The sequence below is a fragment of the Zootoca vivipara genome, chromosome 1 (genome assembly GCF_963506605.1).
Source record: "Zootoca vivipara chromosome 1, rZooViv1.1, whole genome shotgun sequence".
NCBI classification, from domain to species: domain Eukaryota; kingdom Metazoa; phylum Chordata; class Lepidosauria; order Squamata; family Lacertidae; genus Zootoca; species Zootoca vivipara.
In genome coordinates, this window is record NC_083276.1 from 43,592,786 (window position 1) to 43,613,527 (window position 20,742).

Here is a 20,742-nt window from a genome sequence, read left to right on the forward strand (position 1 = left end):
ACTTAAAGAAATAGAATGTGAAAACATATTGAAAGTAGAAACAGTACTGATTGTATATACATTCGATAATGGAAGAACAAAAACTAAGCCGTCGGTGGTAACAGGAAGCCCAGAGTGTTTTCTTTTTTCCTTTTCCTTTTTATTTTTATTTTTTATTTATTTTTTATTTTTTTCTCTCTCTTTCTGTTTTTTTCTGGTTTTTTTTTTCCTTTAGACAATTGATTACAAATGTTCTGTGAGGAATAACTGTTATTAAGAGCTTAATCTTTCTATGTTAGGCTCCCAGATATGGGATTTGTTTTATTTGTTATTCCTTAATCTTATTCGTTATATGGAAAATGTATATAATATTGTTGTTGAAGTGGAAAAATAAATAAATATTATTCAAAAATAATAATAATAATCACCTAATCTGGTACAACAAGTATTCCAAAAGGGTCTGATGAAATGTTGTTGGAGTTTATTCCTAAATTTTGTCTTCCCTGCTATTGTTTTCCCGAGGTCAGTTTTAGACCGTAAACTAATGGGAACAAAGACCTGCTTATGTGACTCTGCAAGGCACAATGTATACTGCCAGAATGGTATAAATAACAAATAACAATACAAAGGTTCAACAGCAAAAAAGGTCCATGAGCAGCCATGGCTTTTGCTTGCAATATTCTCATATAATGGTATTGGAGCCACTATGGAGCCAGTCATGTCACATCAAGGTAGGAATGGATGAATCTGTCAATTCTGGTTTCTCTGAGTTTCTCGTTTGTCCCAATCTAAAATTCAGTTCTCCAAATGCCATCACAACTGATGGTGTCTGGATTGCAGCCTTAGATACCACTTGTATGGCAGCACCATAACGTACACCTTGAACCAATCTGAGCTACTTAAATCTATAGGATCAAGGTGCAAGCTGAATATCTAGCCCTTTTAGATAAAATACTGGTGAAGTCCATGAAGTAATATTAGGAGCTACAGAACAGTCTATGCCGCTTTTAGAAATCGTGTGTGTGTGTGTGTGTGTCTCACAGAGAGAGAGAGAGAGAGAGAGAGAGAGAGAGAGAGAGAGAGAGAGAGAGAGAGAGAGCCACCAGAATTCAAACCACAAGTAGCAACAGCACCTAGAAAGACCTTTAATAGTTGTGTGGATGAGGTTACATAAACACATGTAGTCTGTCATCCAAAGATGAGAAAAGGTTTTGCTCATTGAAGCACTTTGTTCTACACAACTCTTAAAGGAACTAAATTCTCCATTGACTGCAGTCATCCTATTCACAAGCATGATAGGCAAAATGTATGAATCACTTCTTCAAGTTTGAAAAAGCAGGTGTCATTAGCCGAGAAACTCTTAAGTCATGGAATGTGTAGGTCTCCAAAGTTGCTGGGCTCCAATTCCTATTTTTCCTATTTTTTCATGCTGGCAGATGTGAATTGGGGTCCAACAACATTTGAAGTGCCACTTGCCACACTTACTGGTGGTGGTGTGTGAGTTGCTTCCCTTCGTTTATTCCCATGGCTTTCTGGCAATGTGTGTGAAGGAATCATACAAATGCGACAGTGGCAAAGTTCATTTCTGTATGATCATCATCATCCTTCCCACATAATTTCTAACAGGACCATGTTAGGTGCAATTTCCCCATACCTAAATGTTGTACCTTCTGTGGCCCAGATTTTGTACTTCCAGACACTGAACAATCAACATACCGTATTTGTCCTGCCCATTCCAGTTTCTCTACATTTTTGCATAGAATTATCCTTACCAGCTTGATAAGATTAGAGGTACAGCAGGTACTTTGCACAGAAAAAGTCTCTGGCTCAATCCCTAGCTCTCTAGGTAAGACTGGGAAAGATCCCAGTTCTGGAGAGCTGCTGCCAGTCAGTATAGATCAGCTTTCCTCCCCCCGATGCTCTCCAGATGTTTTGTACTACAATTCCCATTCACCCTGCCTATTGGCCATGCTGGCTGGGACTAATGGGAGTTGTCCACAACATCTGGATGGGGCACCAGATTGGGAAATACTAGCACAGATGATGCTGAGCTAGACAGACCCATGGCTCTGGCTTGGTATGAGGCAGTCTCCTGTGGTATCATGGAATTATAGATTCTATGGTCCTGCTACAGTTAGCTGAAACCCCTTAACACTGTGATGGATAGTAGCTGCTGACTTCCTAATCTTCTGCTATTCATCTTTTATTTGTAAACAGAACAACCACTCAGAGGATTTTTTCCACAATCAAGTAAAAAATAAATATATTTCCTCCCTGATTTTCCTCTTCCACTGTGAAACAATACTTACCTTGCCTATGGTCACTTCCTTTTCCATACTAAGAGAATCAAGAGGCAAAGTGAAGCAAAGTCTTTTATTTGCATCATTACTTTCACCAGGAATACACTAAAAGAGAAAGAAGAAAAAATAAAATTATGCTCACACACTTTCCCCAGACCATGTATATGTCTTGAGAAAGCGTAGCCTCCTCAGTATTTTGATGTAAAATGAAAGCATTTTATACACTGATGGTAGCTTTACATTGCTTTTTAAATTGGAGATATGGTTTAAAAACGTACAGAGTGTGGCTTCTTTGCTGGTTCAATCTCCAGTGCAGAGTCCATATACTTGATGCAGTGAAACACAAGAGGATCAGCAGGGCCCAGCTCAGAACCCAACGTAAAGTCCTGGCTCTCTTCATAGGATCCTTTTGCAGAGAATGTGAAGTTTTCCTCTACAAAGCACATAAAGAACCCTGATGTCATTGTCACAACATAGCTCAATTCAGTTCATGAGCATGAACAAATTCCCCTAAAACAGCAAACAAAGATTCTAGCAAAAGGGTAGCCAACGCGCTTCCTTCAAAATGTTCTTGGACTACAACTCCCATCTCCTCTGACTGATGGCCATGCCGGATGAGTATTGATGTGAGCTTCAATCCAACATCTGGAGGGCCCCATTTTGGCAACTCCTGGTCCAAACTAATCTTACTGGTGTCAATGCCATTCTCGTGTGACCTCACTCTCCCTTCCAGATGTGTCGGTGTGTAACTACCACTAGCCCACCTCCATTTCTAGCTGGAGGAGGTTTTGAGATGCCTCTGGTTCAGTGGAATCTGCTCCATTATGGGAAATTGGGCACTGCAGTCACAGTCTTGATTCCTCCAAGATCACCTGCCTACCTTCTGACTGAAAACTTTAAGAAGTTTAGATAACTCCATGGAGGATAAAGCCATCAGTGGGCTGCTAACCATAATGGCTATATGTTGGAGGCAGTATGTTTCTGAATATCAATTGCTGAAAATCACAGGAAGGTCCTGCTTGGAGGCTTCCCATAGGCATCTTGTTCGCAATTTTGAGAACTAGATGGGCCACTGGATTAGGGCAAATAGGCATTGCCCTGTGAGGAGTATCAGAGCTAGCTGCTAAAGGGTTAAGCCAGGGGTTCCCAACAAAATTTTCTCGAGGACCCCTCATCGAGCCGCTATTGTGACAAGGACCCCCATTAATTCCTAATCCTAAAATTAAAAAGTGAGAGCCAAATTAAGAGTCTTTTTTATATTTTATATTTATACGTTTTTTACAGTTCTTCCTCTTCATCTGTAGGCCTTTGTCATTTTAACGAACCACTTTTTAACCAACGGTCCATTTTTAACTACGTGAACTGTAGCTTCCGCGAAAAACAACGCTTTGTTTACAAACACTACTGTTTTGCAAAGAGGCAGCGCGTGCCAGGGAGGAGGGAGGGGAATGGAGAAGACAGGGTACCTGCGCAGTAGCGCACAAATGAAGCTGACGCGTGCAAAGCATCTTGGGGAGGTCAGCGTTAGTAGAATGTGCGCGCTGCCTCTTTGCAAAACAGTAGTGTTTGTAAAGAACCACCTAACGGCATACAGCAGAACTACTGCCTCTATCTAATTCTAGTTTTGCGCTAGACTCTGCTCATGCAGGAAGCGGCCAAAACAAAAAATCTGTTATCATACGAAATATATTTAATATATTATTTATTCTAATAGCATCTTGCGGACCCCTCAGGCATAGCTCGCGGACCCCTGGGGGTCCCCGGACCACCTGTTGGGAACCACTGGGTTAAGCAGTTTGGTGGATGTCGCCTGACCACTGGGGGAGGGAGCAAGTTTACATCAGGGAATGTATCTCTTTGTTCTCTGTGTGCTGTAATTAGTTTCGTTTTCCACCGGGAGCCAGCCATGCCGTGCTGCTCGCCAGGATTTATAATGTATAAATAAAAGACTTTAGCTTAGAGGAAAGAATCGCCCTCTGTGATTTATTTGTGTGTTGCCCTCTGTGGTCAACATACCTTCCGCTGTGAAGGAGATAAATTCTGCATTTCTTTGCCAGGAGTGGCGCAAATAAGGAAGCGCGCTTGGACTGTTGTAATGTTTTGGCAAAGCTCTAATGAGGCAATAAATTACTCATTAGAAAAACTTCAGATGCCCTACCAACTTTAGTCTGCCCTCAGCCATCCCCTACCTTCTTACTTACAACTAGCCCAGAGGGTGCCTGCCAGCTTCCTCCTCCTTTGTCTCAGTTTTACTCTTGTAGAACTCAAGTGCGAGGAGGATGGGGACAAAAGTAAAATTAATGGGCTTTGCCTGTCCTTGGCTCTGACTCACCTCCTGTTGGCCTCTCTGCATTCCACCCTACCACTCCTAATGGCCACCAGCCACCACTGCTCTAATGGTAGGTTCACAGCTCTATAGTTTGGTACCACATTTGCTCAGTTTTCTGAAGCTCAGTTCTTGACACTGGTGTGTGGGGGACAAGCACCAGAACTCTGGGGATCAGGAGCCAAGCTGAGAAGATGTTCATGCCAACATCAATCAGAACATTCAATTCCACCATTAATCTTTCACACATATGCCGTTGGCAATGAAATAATGATTTCATAAGACAATTACTTCTGCTGAGGTGCCAATAAAGATTACTGACATTTTTTTAATCCCACCCTTCAATAAACTTGTGCCTGGAAATGGAGTGGGAGATCGTGTGGCTGGTATAGAACAGGCATAATAAGATGAAGTGCTAATTGCAACTGAGCAATATTGCCCAGATGTATTCCATGCTCTAGTTTAAATGCAGTTTTCAAAGGCAACACCACATTAAATGCATTGAGACCTATAGATTATGATAATCATTCATTTGGTAACGATGTAAAATATACTGCATAAATATGTCTTGGGATACACTTGATCATTTAAATCAGCTTTGATTCCCCTCCCCACCCCAATTAAGGCTTGCGCTTACATTTGTGTTCAAAATCAAAAGTTTTATTTGATCAGACACTATAGTGGAAGCAAATTAGCACATCATATTAAAATAGCAAAATAACCAAAGTGCTTGTTTGCAAAGGTCCACTCCAGCAACGAGACTTTTAATGAGCAAGTAAAGGGTTTTTAATGATAAAACCTTTGAAACCAGTAACTGTATATCTATTTAAATCTACGGTATATATAAAGGTACATAATAACCTCCTGGTTTCTTGTTCATTGCTGTCCCTCCATTCACCTGTACACCCAAACAGGAAATTTCACGAGACTATCAAAAGAGAAAGGGAAATAAAAGTCACAATGTAGCTGTAATGTAACAGGTCCTTCTTTGGCAACGTTTTAAAGAAGATATAAGAAGCCTGGAATATGCCAATAAGTTATAGAATAGGGGTTGGCATATGGGTGTATGGGAGAGCCCAAAATGGTGGGCAGAGGGGAAAGGGGGGAGCTGAAAACCAGTGGGCCCTGACTGATTACACACTACACGTTAGTGTGTCGGTGTAGGAGTGTCACACAAACTCTCCCCACGCTCCTTCCAGGGCTGGAAAGTGGTTAGTCACCCTTTGGTTTGCTAGTAAAACTGAATTACTGTGTTGCGAAATGATGCATGTCTAAAAAGTGTGTCACCAACATGAAAAGTTTGGAAAGCTCTGGAGAAGGCAGCCCTCGACTGAAAAAAGGTTCACCACCCCTGTGATCGTGCCAGAGCTGTTTGCCAGGTGTAAATGCATTGCATCGACATAAATTTGCGTAAACCTAGTGACTGCTAAGCTACAAGAGACATACATGATGAACTCATTCAATGGTATTTTGTTGTGAAATGGCTTAGTCCTCCTGCCCAAATGTGAAAAGAATTGACCAAGCTTCTAGAAATGCTATTAACCATAAATTACAGCTGCAATCCAAAGCATGCTTACCCCTGAATACAGTGGGCCTTACTTTTGAGTAATTATCATAGGGGCATATTTCTTGGTACACATGCACAGAACCTGGCTGCATAATTTTGACCCAGAGACTCAACACACCAGGGATCCTGCTTCTGTCTCATATAGGCCCATGTCTCTCCTTCCTCTCCCCACAGTGACATCTGCTAATATAAAACAGGTAGTGTGACATCATTAGGGTGTTCTATCCACCACCACAACCCCAGTCAGTTTTACTAGCTACTACTTGTGTGGGCCAAGAGATCAGATATAAGGTCATATGTTTTGTAGTAGAGGAGAGGATGTGAGTATGTGTGATTCGTAACATCTCATTCCTTTCAGCCCAAGTCTTATATATATATGAGAGAGACTCTACTGGTCACTGACCATAATAAACAGATGCTTCGATATGTGAATCTACTTTTAATCACCATATTTAATAAAATTTAATGACCAGAAATTAATAAAATAAAATATCGGTGGTTTTATTACCTTCAAGTATATATTTGAAATGGTCAAGGATATTTTATTATTATTTATTATCCTTCACCCAAAGGTCCCAGGGTTAATCTGAGAGTTAAAGGAGTTAATTTTTGGACGAATCAGAGACTGGGTTTGCTTCATGAGCATGTACAGGACGGGTTTTGAATCCTTTATTATATTTTAGGGTGTAATACTATCATATATTATTGTTTTTATTCACGATGATGTGTCATGGTTTCACGATGCTATTTCCCATCTGCAGCAACCACATCGTGCTCTGTTTCTTCCCACATGTCTAGCCACCTCCACCTTAGAAAGCTGTGTGGAGAAGGGAATTTCCGCAGGCATAACTTGCATGCCTTTCTGAAATCTCCTCTTTCACACTGCTATTACATATGCAGGAGCTCTATTCTCTTTTTCAGGGCCGGATTTAGGTTTGATGAAGCCCTAAGCTACTGAAGGTAATGGGGCCCTTTATATGTCCAGCTGTCCTTTGTCAACAACAAAATGTTGCAGTTTTTTTGTGTTGAATATATGCTATACATGACCTAATAGGTATCTAAAGCCATTTGCACATGTTGCCATGTAACCAGTCCATGCAGAATTTAGGCATCCTATACATAGAAATGAGCAAACCAGTGATATTTTAGGGAGCAGGCTAGCAGGCAGGGCCCATTACTTACATCATAGGAGCCAACACAACACAAAACACTGTTGCTGTATGTAGGTTTTATTTGTTTTTTATCTTACATTTTGGAAATTTACATCCAGTGTTGTTGTTAACCTTTAATTTTTCAGGGGCCCCAAGAGCATAGCTGCCAAGTCTCCCGTATTCCCCAGAAACCCCCGTTTTCCCAGCCATTTCCCGCTGGCAGCCTGGATTTAAAAAAAAACGTAAATCCCCCGGATTCTTACCGGCCCGGGGAGGCTCCTTCTGCGCATGTCTGGAGTCTCTGGACATGCGCAGAAGCGATTTCTGGCGCTGCGGCCATTTTGGAAATGGGCAGAGCATGCGTAGAAGCAACTTCCGGTGCCACTCTGCCCAGTTCCAAAATGGCTGCAGCGCGACTTCCGGTGCCGTGCTGCTGCCAATCCCGGATTTTTCAATCTAGGAGTTGGCACCTATGCCCAAGAGTGTGGAGCCCGAAGCTATAACTTGTTTAGGTTATACGTAAATCCAGCACTGCTCTTTTGCATCTGATTCCCTACTCACATCCCACAGATTATTAGTTTCAGTGAAGGGTGGGGAATTAATCTAATCATTATCATCACACTGGTTGTGTTAAACTTCATTCATTCATTCATTCATTCATTTTCATATTCTGGAAGAACTCAGGCGGTTCGGTTCACCGAAGCTACATCTTTCGTAACCCCAAAATGTGTGGCCGAATGATATTAGAAGCAAGAACTTTTGGAACTGCAGCAAGATACCACAATCATATACCCATAACAGATATGATTTAAATACCACTTTAGTAAAAAGAGAAATCATTTAAAAATGAGATTACCACTAATACGCCATTAGTAACAATATGCTCATGAGGAACTGGGCTGCAAAACAAAATAAATATATTTGACATGTCATATTTGGTCTTTGGTAATGGAAATTTACATTTCTAGTTACTAGTTTGACATTCCATGTTAATGTAATTGACTCAACATGGCCCAGATCATGTAATCTAATTACAACAAGAGACTATCTGATGAGACATTTATCTGATAGTTACCCTTTGGCAATGCTTTGCCAGATCACAAGAAACTTGAGATCCAGGTCCATCTGATTTGATATGCAACACAGTTCTGAAGTTTATTTTCTAGTGTTACATATTCTTAAATATGTTGCATTGTTTGGGATGTACTTACATGCTCTCCCGGCTAAACTCTACCTCCAGAGTTTCTGGAATCTGTAAAAGGATAATTACATTGTTTTGGTTTGAGATGTTTTCCTCAACTGTTAACAGAAAAAAAAAGATCCATGCACTGGCGGGAGCTTCATGCTTTGGCACCGGGGGTGGGACGCACCGCCCAGAGGGGCGTGGTGCGCATTCTGGGGGCAGGGCGTGCTGCCCAGAGGGTCAGGGGGCGCATTCTGGGGGCGGGGCAGCCAGCCGCCATGGTGCCCTCGGGATCGTGCTGCCCGGGGCAGAGCGCCCCCATCGCCCCTCCCTTCCTACGCCCCTGGGTCCATGTGCAAGTATGATAAATCCCGTTGCTGAATGGATCGATTAGGACGGGTGGACAAACCTCTCCATTTTAGTTTCTCTCTGTTTCACATTTTAGTTCTTCTCATTTCCACATCAGTTTCCACATCATGCACATTTGTTAGCATTTCTCCCCATATACACGTTTGCAAGCAATTTCCCATAACACAATGCCTTTTTTCTTTGTTAAATATTCTCATATGCCCTTTCTCCTACTATACTATATGCTTTTTACGTATGGCGATTCCACCTGAATAATGCCCTCCCAGCGGCCTTCGGTTCTACCTTCTTACTTTTGGATCCAATGGAAATGTGAGGCAAACTCTTTCTCCAAGCTGGATCTTGGAAACATCAAAGAGAACAGTGCAGAGATTATTATCCATGAGGCAGTGGTCTTCATCGTGAACCACCATCTCCAAAACATTCTGAGAAGGGAAGCAAAGTTAGTCATTGTCAGGGATAGGACTCAAGAGGGTGAGATGGAGGAGGAGGACTGGTGGATAACACACACACCCTTCTCCTGACGCTATAGGAGAAGAGGGAGGCAGCCTTCGTTTGCAGCAGGGCCTTGAGGAGTCTGAGGAAGGTCACAGCACAGAGATAGACAAGCAAAGGAGTTGGGACATGTTAGAAGGGGGGGTTGTGACAGGGCAGCCAGCTGACACGTTGTCACTGGAGAGTATTTCTGATCCCCCTTCTCCCAGAACTCGGTGTTCATTAAGGGTGTAGGAATCAATGAATAAATAACTTTATTACGGTTGGAGATCAGCTTTTAAAACACATTTGGGGGAGCAATCCCAAAGGGCAAAACATACACATAAAACTTTGTACAATGATAAAATTAATGTTTAAAAATACAGTGAGTATAAGGATACTTAAAGCTTTAAGAAAAGCTGCCACAGAGAACTGGCCCTGGGTCGCTCAGGGAGTCGGGTTTAGGGACTTTCAAACGACCTAGTTTGGCTCAGGGAAAGGTCTGTGTCTGCAGATCTGAACACAAAATCTGGCGACCGTCCGGGTTGTCTTCTGATCTTTGCCTAACAGGAGCAGGTTGTATATTTGCTTTTCTGGGAGGTCAGCTAGCCTCACCAGCATGGAATCAAGGATTTCCCTACGTGCCTCTTCATAGAAGGGACATCTAAAAAATAGGCTTCTTATTTCCCCCAATGAACAGGTGCAGAGTCTTTGGGCATATGGGACTTTTTTGTAGGATCCTTCCAGGACCGGCAAGGAAGGGTGTAGGAACAACGGAATCAGAGACTTTTGGCTACATGCAGCTACCGTTACCATAAGGGGGGGGGGCTGTTGTTGTTAGGAATGTGAGAGGAGGTGCCCAGTTTGGAGCAACGCCATGTTAAGGCTTGTTGTGTTCTTTTGTCTCTTAGGATTGAATAAAACTACATTAAAAAGGACTCTCCTTGTTTTCTATGCTTTTGCTGCAACCAGGAGAAGAAAAGCTTTCCCAGAGCATTGACAGTCGTCAAGGCTTGCTTCTGGACCACAAAGCCCAAACAACTAGAAAAAAAGATTCAAAGATCAGCCTATTCTCTCCATACATTAGAAAGGAAGACAGAAAAGGCATTGGAAGGTATGTGGGCATGAAAGAGAAGAAACTGGCACAAACTATCTTCTAAATCTGAATCAATTACTTAATCTTACTCTAACAATGGCTTACATCTTGAAGTAACATATAGCTGCAGTAGTACCCAGTGTAACATAGCAACAGTTAAAACAACAGCGCGTCTTGTGGCAACTTGAAAGTCTCAGAGCACAATCCTAACCCTAGATCTGTTGGGATGTGGTGAATTTCCAGCTCAGGGAACAGGCTCCTGGCTCTGCCAGAGATATGCTGGCATAAGGTCCCAACCCTGGCTCAGCTAGGGTAGGTTAGGTGAGCCATGGTGCCAGCATAAGCCCTGAAAAAAGAGCATTTGGGACATTCTATTCTACCTGTCGGGACACAGGTAGCACTATGGTCTAAACCAAAGAGCCTAGGGTTTGCCAATCAGAAGGTCGATGATTCGAATCCCATGACAGGGTGAGCTCCCGTTGATTGGTCCCTGCTCCTGCCAACCTAGCAGTTTGAAAGCACACCCAAAAGTGCAAGTAGATAAATAGGTACCACTCCAGCGGGAAGGTAAATGGCGTTTCCATGCACTGCTCTGGTTCACCAGAAGCGGCTTAGTCATGCTGGCCACATGACCTGGAAGCTGTCTGCGGACAAACACCGGCTCCCTCGGCCAGTAAAGCAAGATGAGCGGCACAACCCCAAAGTCATCCACGACTGGACTTAACGGTCAGGGGTCCCTTTACCTTTACCTGTTCTACCTGTCATCACTAATAGCTGCTAATAGATTTAAGGTTAATAACTAACAACCATCTCATCCTCTGTACCCAAATAAGCAATGATTTTGGTGGGTCCTTTGTAGGTAACAACTTAGCAAAACAGTATTCTAAATATGGCTGCGGAGTTCAGACAAATTATTAATTGTTGACTTTGTGCCTTACTTTGACCTGCGTCTGTATCCTGAAGTAGAAGGTTTCATTCCATACTGGATCCTTACAGTCCTTAATAGTCTTGGTCCGAGGTCTTTCAAATGAAGCTGTTGGCAGGTACAAGCTCACATAGCCATCAGACTGGCTAACTGTTTTTAAAAGAGTCAATTTAAGATGCATTATTAGGCCACATTAAATCCTTAAACTTTAATATTTACCATTGTCATGATCACACAGTGTTTACAAGAGAATACATGGAAACCATGTAATTGCCCTGCTCTCTTTTGAGTCTGGAAACCTTAAAGAGAAACCAGCAGACCCTTTGTTTAATTTCCAAGCAAAGGGTCTGCTGGTTTCTCTTTAAGGTTTCCAGACTCAAAAGAGAGCAGGGCAATTAAAGGCACAGAAGTCCTGCCCACTATTGAGTCTGGCAACCCTTCAAGCTAATGTAACAAGCAAGTTAAGCAGCCAAGCGAGTTCATCAGCAGGGCTAGGAGGCCAGAGGCCTCCCATTTTGTGACCTAACAAATCTCGATTTCCCAAAATAACTCAGAAACCCCCAAGAGCACATATGCAGGTAGAAAGCCAGCAGCGATGTGGAGTTATCTAGAATGATGAACAGACCGTCACATCTATGACTATCTGCAAGCTGGACATAATTGTTATTATTTATTAGATTTATATATACCGCCCTTAATCATATAATCTCAGGGTGGTTCACAGAATAAAATGCAGGATAAATAATTCAAACAAAACAGAAAAACAATACCCCCCCCCCTCCTTTCCCACAGACACTTTTGAAAGACTGTAGAATATTAATCAGCCCAAGACCTGGTTGAATATTAAGGAATATGAATGGCGCCTAAGAAGATGTAATGAAGGCGCCAGGTGAACCTCCCCAGGGAGAGCATTCCACATGTCATGGGCACATAGCTGCCAAGTTCTCCCTTTTTTAAAGGGAAATTCCCTTCTGCTGAATAGGCTTCCTCGCGAGAAAAGGGAAAACTTGGCAGCTATGCATGGGCATGGCCTCAATGAAGCAAGTTCATTCCTGTTGACACCAACCTAGCTGGGCTGGAGAACCTGTGAGAACCTGTGAGGTTATTGAGGGCAGCTGTCAGAAACATGGCAGCTTTCACACTATCATGGAGAATGTAAGTCTTTGGGTGGGGTGGGGGAGGTGTTACTCTGAGGTAAAGGGAAATTAGTCCTTAGAAGCAGCCCATCCTCATGCTGAGGATCTTGGAAGTAAGTTACGGTATTTATCAACAGGGACATAGATAGCCGGGTTTCTGCTGGGCAAGCAGACTGCCTGGTGACTTGCCTGAAGTGAAGGTTGTAGACGTCACGTGTCATCTACATAGCCTGCTAGATAGTGCTGGGGATGAGGAAGTGGCCGTGGTCCATATGACGTGAGGGAAATGTAGTCATGTCAACTTAGGTAGAAGTGAAATTTAGGTAGCTAGGTAGGAGGTTTAAAGCCAAGACTTTCCCTGTGGCTTGTTTGCTCCATGTGCAGGGCTGGTTAAACAAACACAGCAGCTGCATGCTTTCCATTGGTGAATGAATGTCAGGAGGAGAGTCTCGATTTGATCCACACTAGGGAATGTTTGGGGGCAAGTCAAGCCTGTATGAAAGGGACAAGCTCCACACGAACCAGGATAGTTGGGCATTTGAAATCCAAAAGATGGCAGAGCAGGTTGAAAACTGATTGCAAGGGCAAAGACAGCAAGAGTTGAGGAGTGCCCAGCATGGGACAAATTATTCCCCACAAGTAAGGGTGAAAATGGGTGTGATCATTCAGGGGAGGGAGGGAGTTAGGGAGCAAGGCATGGAAAGTCCAAGGGCACATGAAAGCAATTCAAAAAGGTATCAGCACATGTGTGAAGAGCCTTTGGAGGGAGATAGGGGATGCAGGTGGCCCTGTGGTCACATGTATAGATGTTTCTGTGCTAATGCTAGAAGCGAAATGGACAGGGTAGAACTCCTGGTCTTGGAGATGGCATAATATAAGCCTTATGGGATGGAGAGAACCAGTGGGACACTGATATCTCCCCAAACAGGACATACTGAAGATGGTGTTGCTCCATGCATGGTCTGGAGAAAGCTGAGGGAGAGAGGTTTTTCCTCCCTCTCTCATACATTGAAAAATTCAAGACAAAAAAGTAAGAACTCCACAAAGCACATTGTTGACCTATGAAATTTGTTCCCATAAAACGTAGTGGTGGCCCCAGTTTTGAAAGAGAATTAGAGAAATTCATGGAGGATAAAGCTACCCACTGCTACCAGGCTCGATGGCTACATTCCCTCTCCTTGGTCAGAGGCAGAATGCCTCTGAAAACCAGCTGGGGGAAACACAAGCGGGGAGAGCATGGTTGTGTTCAGGGCCTGTCTATGGTTCCCAAGGCACTTGGTTAGCTACTGCGAGAACAGGATGCCAGACTAGATGGGCCTTTGTATGTTTATAGAAAAACAAACAGAAGCCTTTATCATGGATCAGCTCTGTAATAGAATTAGAGCAGGGTAGCTAGCATGGTCGTGGGACCCAGGTGGCGCTGTGGTTAAACCACTGAGCCTAGGGCTTGCTGATCAGAAGGTCGGCGGTTCGAATCCCTGTGACGGGGTGAGCTCCCGTTGCTTGGTCCCAGCTCCTGCCAACCTAGCAGTTCGAAAGCACGTCAAAATGCAAGTAGATAAATAGGAACCGCTACAGCGGGAAGGTAAACGGCGTTTCCATGTGCTGCTCTGGTTCGCCAGAAGCGGCTTTGTCATGCTGGCCACATGACCTGGAAGCTATACGCCGGCTCCCTCGGCCAATAATGCGAGATGAGCGCGCAACCCCAGAGTCGGTCACGACTGGACCTAATGGTCAGGGGTCCCTTTACCTTACCTAGCTAGCATGGTACCTTGCAGATGTGGTTGCTTGTTTTCAGCTGGAACTCGCCGGAACCTCACGGTTCCAGCACCTCGCAGTTGGGCGCCATTGCCATTCTAAGAGAATGGGGGAGGTGTTCATGGTGAGTCCCAACACCTCTTTTTCTAGAAAAATAGCACTGGTCTTCAACTCCCGTCTGCTGAGTCTAGTTTGGCCAATGTTCAGGAACGATGGGAGCTAGCATCATTTCCATGTCTGAACTTATTCATGGTAACCATTGCTCCTGTGCCAGAGTCATGTATATATTGCTGTTTCTGGCTCTCCTCCTTTAATGGGAGAGTGATGTCCCCAGCACTCCCCATGAATGAGCACAATTAGCAGACGTTCAATCTGATCTACAGTTTTGCAATAAACTCCTCTCACATCCTTTCCCAGCTTCTATAATTCACCTAACCTTTATCTCAACCTGTGTTGTGCCTTCTTTATATCTGATATGAGATGCTCCACAAATCATTGTCCTCCTGACAGCCTTCATATTCAAATTACAGCATAGCTATCATAGCTCCTGCAAGATGTAATCAAGTTTTCTGCCTCTGTGCCTTACTTTGTAAGCTACCTCTCTTGCAAATTCAAAACTATACAATTCAAATTATTAACACAAACCGCCTAAGTGTGTTACCGTTTGTACTCAAAGTCAGATAATAAGATTTGGTACTTTGATCAGAGGACACACACCCTGCACAAACGCCTACTTCTCTGTTAGTTACCATAGCACTTCTGACATGTTGGACTGAACACATATTATAATAAATGAAAAAAGAAGCACCATAGTACACACAGTTCAGCAATGAAGCAATAATTAACTTTTTACAATCTGAGATAAAATTCCTTTGAATTTCAGCTGGGTTTGCAAATAGCCATGTGCCATTCTGAGTAAGCCTCACTGCCATCCTGTTTTTCAAAACTTACCTTTCAGCTGCAGTGAGTGTCGGGTGTCAAAGCAAAGGATTGCTCCTCTAGCCTTCATTAGGCCTCAGAGCCAGACCTCCATTTGTCCCTATTTTCCAAGGACAGTCCCAGATTTACAGAAACCATCCAGGTTTCTGATTTGATCCCGGAATGCCCCTGCTTTTCCTTGTTGTTGTTGTTTAGTCGTTTAGTCGTGTCCGACTCTTCGTGACCCCATGGACCATAGCACGCCAGGCACTCCTGTCTTGCAATGCCTCCCGCAGTTTGGTCAAACTCATGTTCGTAGCTTCGAGAACACTGTCCAACCACCTCGTCCTCTGCTTTTCCTTAGGATGTTCCTAATTTCATCTGAGGAATCTTGGAAGATATATTGAGTTATCCAACCCTCAAACAATCTGACATCCCCTCCAACATTTCTCCGGTGAAAATAAGGACGCCCCATTCCATAATGATGATGATACTAATTATACACCACACATCTTATTGGGTTGCCCCAGCCACTCTGGCCAGCTTCCAACATATATAAAAACATAATAAAACATTAAACATATATTTTTAAAAAACCTTCCCTATACAGGATTGCCTTCAGACAGCTTGGGAGTTGAATAACCCCATACCCACCAACATTTCTCCAATGAAAATAGAGACATTCCAGGATCAAATCAGAAACCGGGACGGCTTCTCTAAATCAGGGACATCAGATTTGGAGGGTCTGATCTGAAGGCAGCCCTGTATAGGAAAGTTTTTAAATATGTTTAATGTTTGATTATGTTTTTATATATGTTAGAAGCTGCCCAGAGTGGCTGGGGCAACCCAGTCAAATGGATGGGGTATAAATAGAATAATAGTAGTAATAGTAGTAGTTAGTACTGGTAGTAGTAGTAGTAGTAGTAGTAGTAATGGAACAAGATGTCCCTATTTTCATCAGAGAGATGCTGGAGGGGTTTCAAAGCCTTAACAGCATGTCGAATGCAAAACATTCTGGGATTTAAAGTTTGTGCACTTTGGGGCACACAAAGGAACACAATTTTTCCTTTGAAAGAATTAAATAAACAAAAGAAATGAATTATATAATCTTAGCATCTTTTCCTTGCTTATCTGCTTTGGCACAAGGGCAGCAGTTTTGCTATGTTACCACCATGTCAAACGTGTTGCGTGAAGGCACTTCTCCTGCACAGAACCCCTGTTAGAAGTCAACATTGCCCCCAGATTTGTGGAAGCAAGGGGATACTCACATAAATCTGCCTTTCGTAGATTTTTTATTTGTATGATTTTCACACACAACAAATGGCAAGGTGACACCTCCATCTGCAGAACAATTACAAACAGAAAGTTTATTGAACTGTGCAGATAAGTATAAGGGTTCATTTGGTGAAGTAGACATGAAAAACTTATGCTATTTGTTAGTCCTTAAGATGCCACAGGAATCTTGGATGGTTTCCAGGGGGCCAAGCCCTTTTCAGCCCCCTCAATATTTTGGGGAGTAAAGGCCAGGACCCCCAATCTCACATAAGCACAGAGGTAAAATGTGGAGCCCAGCATGGTACGGCTCCTCCTCCTCCTCCTCCTCCTCCTATGGAGGGAGGGTTGAAGCAGCCTCCCACTGGTGGCAATGCCAGGAGTAGGAGAAGTTGCTGGCTATTGAAACTGTGCAGCCACCAAGTTTGCCTCTGCCCCTAGCTCCTCCGGATGTCAAGACATCATGCACTGGATGTCAAGGCATCACGTGCGTGTCACATCACATGCACAACATTGCCCCCCCCCAAAAAAGTTGGCAACTCTGGTTGGTTTTGTTGCAGTTGTCGGCTACTACCCCTCTGTGATGCGGGTGGCGGTGTGGGTTAAACCACAGAGCCTAGGGCTTGCCGGTCAGAAGGTCGACGGTTCGAATCCCCGCGATGGGGTGAGCTCCCGTTGCTTGGTCCCAGCTCCTGCCAACCTAGCCGTTCGAAAGCACATCAAAGTGCAAGTAGATAAATAGGGACCACTACAGCGGGAAGGTAAACGACGTTTCTGTGTACTGCTCTGGTTCGCCAGAAGCGGCTTTGTCATGCTAGCCACATGACCTGGAAGCTGTACACCAGCTCCCTCGGCCAATAAGGCGAGATGAGTGCCGCAACCCCAGAGTCGGTCATGACTCTGTAAAATAAACTATGTGCTGGACAGAAACAAAATGTACATATTTCTTTCTTCAGGTTGACAGATACGTAGGCAGTGGTTTGCAACCTTTTGAAGACCCAGTTGTTTTTTTAATTGGTTTTTACACATATTTTTCCAGAATATCATTCTTTTAAACATCATTTTGAAATCTTTGGCTATCACTGCCTAAGACTTCCTTCAACCTCAACTGATGGTTTTCTACAATCTTTTCTAATTAAGCATTTACTGAATGTGCTAGAGGTGTTTCTGTGTGTATCAGTTGGTTACGTTTTTGCCTGGGAGACGGTCGCAAGATGTCTGCGAGCTCACCAGGTTGTTTGTTGTTTTCACTGTAAAATAAACTTAAGTAGTTATTAGAACACCTTGGGCTCTGTGTGTTCTTAAGAGGCTTTTAATCCAATGGCTATACAAGTTTCCGCTGTGTGTGTGAGAAGAAGACGACTCTGCTGTATGTTTTACTGCCAGCCCGGGTCTACGGAGCAGAGGCGCTAGAGAAAGCGTGCCGGGCGGTAATTAGTGGCTCCTAATTGAGTCATAAATAACTCAAAGGAGTCCTATATTCGTCACATTCAAATCTTAATACCTATTCTTAATTCTTTTCACAATAATTCATATATTACTCCTTACAAAACTTCGTTTAACCCTACAAGCGATGTCAATTTGTGTTCTTAAGGGGTTTTTTAACCATAAATTTGGATGGCGCCAGAGCTGCTGTTGTGATCCACGTTAGGCCACTCCACCCATAATAGGTCTAATTGCTTCTTGGTGAAATATGTCACCATCAGGAAGTATGACGCTCTTGTCTACATTGATTCAAGACAGCTGTTTGGAATGCCTATAAGTGCTCCTGGAGACATGCAAGGAAAAATAAAGACACACATCACCTGCATACTGGTGATATTTTGCTCCTGTTTTTAGATCTCCCCCAACCATCTCACATGAAACAGGACTGGGGAACCTACAGCTCTCCAACTCCCCTCAGCTCCTCAGCCAGTGTGGCAGCTATGAAGAGCTGGCAGACTGTCAGGCTTGAGGGATCCTCTCCCTCCCCTCAATGGCACCAAGAGGCAGGGAGGAAACCAGAAAGTTCTTACGTATAATTTAGTCAGTCATCACGGTAAAAGACAAAAGAATTCTGGTCATTCCTCCATAATGAAGTTGCTCGCACTGAGCTCCTCCCCCTTTTCCCTCAAGTAATAACACCTGCTTCTACGGCGTCTGTCAATGGACAGTTGTCTCTGTGCTCTTTGTTCTTGCACCCATAACGAACGCCGCGTTTTGGGAGAAGGGGGGTTGGTTATGCTATCCAGAGATGTGTCAGCTAGCTGCTCTGCCTGCTCTCCCCCTTCTCCTAACCCCGCATTACTCTGCTGCTCGCCTGTCTCTGAGCTGTTATCTTCCCCAAAGCCCTGCTGTAAATCGAGACTGCCTTCCTCCTCTGGGGAAGCTACAGGAGAAAGGGGAGGGAGAGACCTCCACAATTCCTCCTCCTCTTCAGTCTTGTCCCTGTCACAGACACAGCTATTGGACCAGAAAGTTATCACAAACCTTTTCTTTGATTACAGGTAGGTAGCTGTGTTGGTCTGAGTCGAAGCAAAATAAAAAAATTCCTACAGTAGCACCTTAAAGGCCAACTAAGTTTTTATTTTGGTATGAGCTTTCGTGTGCATGCACACTTCGTCAGATACTCTTGAAACAGAAGAGCCAGACCCTTATGTATATACAGAGGATTATGGGGGTGGGTGGGAATGGGTGATGGGCTGGTAGGAGTGGTAAACCTGTTGATGGCTGTTAACGACTGATGATGACTGCAATTGGTCCTGCAGGGAAAAAGCAAGAGCTGAGGCGCTAAAGAAAGCTTGATCATGCATAATGAGATAAGAATCCAGGTGGTTTCATGGTTTTAAGCTTGGTAATGAGTTCCAATTCAGCAACTTCTCTTTCCAGTCTGCCTCTGAAATCTTTCTGCAATAAAACAGCTGCCTTGAGATCTTGTATAGAATGTCCTGGGAGATTGAAGTGTTCTCCTACTGGTTTCTCTGTCTTGTGGTTCCTGATGTCAGATTTATGTCCATATATCCTTTGGCGTAGGGTTTTGCCTGTTTGTCCAATATAGAGAGCTGAAGGGCAATGTTGGCATTTGATGGCATACACAATGTTAGAAGATGAGCAATTAAATAGTCCTGAGATGGTATGTTAGATACCATCACACCATATGCACATGCCCCACGGCATGCTGACATAACTCATGCACACCATGAGACATGATGACGGGCGCATGATCCGAGCACATGTGTGGCCACAGCCACTGGGGAACTTTGGAGGGGTGGCCCCTTCACTGAAATTTTTGGGGGATCTCTGCCCCCTGCTCCCCCCCACTCAGCACTGGTGGTGAGTTGTGAAGGGGGACTCCTTCCTTTTTCTCTGCACCTGAGGAGCTGGCCTGGCGGTCCATACTGCTTGTGCCAGGATTGAGTCAAAAAATGCCTGCTAATTGACCTCACTCATCCAAACGCACAAAGACTGGGAATGGGAACTCACCAGATCCAGGTAGGGATCACCTGCAGCGCTCAGGAGTAACGGAAGCCACTTCACTTTGATCAGGAGCCCGGCAGGAAAGGCCTTACAGAGTTCAATGGTGATGCAAGGCCACAGAAAGGCCTTTGGGAGGGGAGTGGCGGAGAACATAGTGTTCCCTTAGCAAAGTGATTCCTCCTTCTCACATGCCTTTACCTATCTTCTCTAGGAATTGGGTCATCTCTAGTTTGGTGTGGGTGTGGATGTGAGTGTGGGGGTTGGCCAGTGTTTGGTCTGTGGCGGGGAGGGTTTGTTGACATTTGCCTCCCCTGCAATTAAATCGGGTCCTCCCTCAAAGAGGGCACGAGTTGCGGTGAGACCTGGAAACCGACACCCTGTGTCAGCCACAACACCCGATTGGTAGGTCCCACGATGTTGGGTTCAATATGGCCAATGGGGCGCAGTCCAAATGGATCGAGGGACCTATATATGCCCATGCACATGACCCAGAGCTTCCTCTTTCGGTGCGTGTATTTGGAACAGCGTGTCCTCTGTGCAACCGAGAGATTTACCTTTGACGGATTGTCCTGGTGATCTTTTTCCTTTCTTCCCCTTTCTTCCCCTTGATTCTTCCAATAGTTATTATTACCTCCTGGTTAATTCCCTTCCTTTCCTTCCCTTTCCCTTCCCCCCAGAGGGGCTTTTGCCCTACACCCGGTCCGTGGAGCTTGTTAATTACCAAGGGTATTCCGTTAAAGGAATCCAGGGACTCAAATGGTTTGGTCAACCCCTGAGAGGGGGTTGTGCCCATGCCTGAGTCCTATACCTGGCTTTCTGCCTATCCAGGTGTTCA

The 20,742-nt window shown here is 44.1% G+C and overlaps 1 protein-coding gene across 2 annotated transcripts in view; it reads right to left on the reverse strand.

Annotated features, from left to right (window-relative positions):
* Window positions 1–20,742, reverse strand: part of LOC118083588 (cytosolic phospholipase A2 epsilon) — a 46,934-nt gene that overhangs the window by 19,600 nt on the left and 6,592 nt on the right. Inside the window, exons 2-9 of one of the 2 annotated variants that reach the window (XM_035112122.2) lie at window positions 16,448–16,520; window positions 11,381–11,517; window positions 9,166–9,297; window positions 8,535–8,575; window positions 8,180–8,222; window positions 5,467–5,533; window positions 2,558–2,712; window positions 2,289–2,384 (exon numbers count right to left, since the gene is read on the reverse strand). In XM_035112122.2, the coding sequence (XP_034968013.2) occupies window positions 2,289–2,384; window positions 2,558–2,712; window positions 5,467–5,533; window positions 8,180–8,222; window positions 8,535–8,575; window positions 9,166–9,297; window positions 11,381–11,517; window positions 16,448–16,520 (744 nt within the window). Of the gene's footprint in view, window positions 1–2,288; window positions 2,385–2,557; window positions 2,713–5,466; window positions 5,534–8,179; window positions 8,223–8,534; window positions 8,576–9,165; window positions 9,298–11,380; window positions 11,518–15,212; window positions 16,521–20,742 lie in introns of both variants that reach the window. The other variant, XM_035112132.2, reaches the window with a different exon arrangement.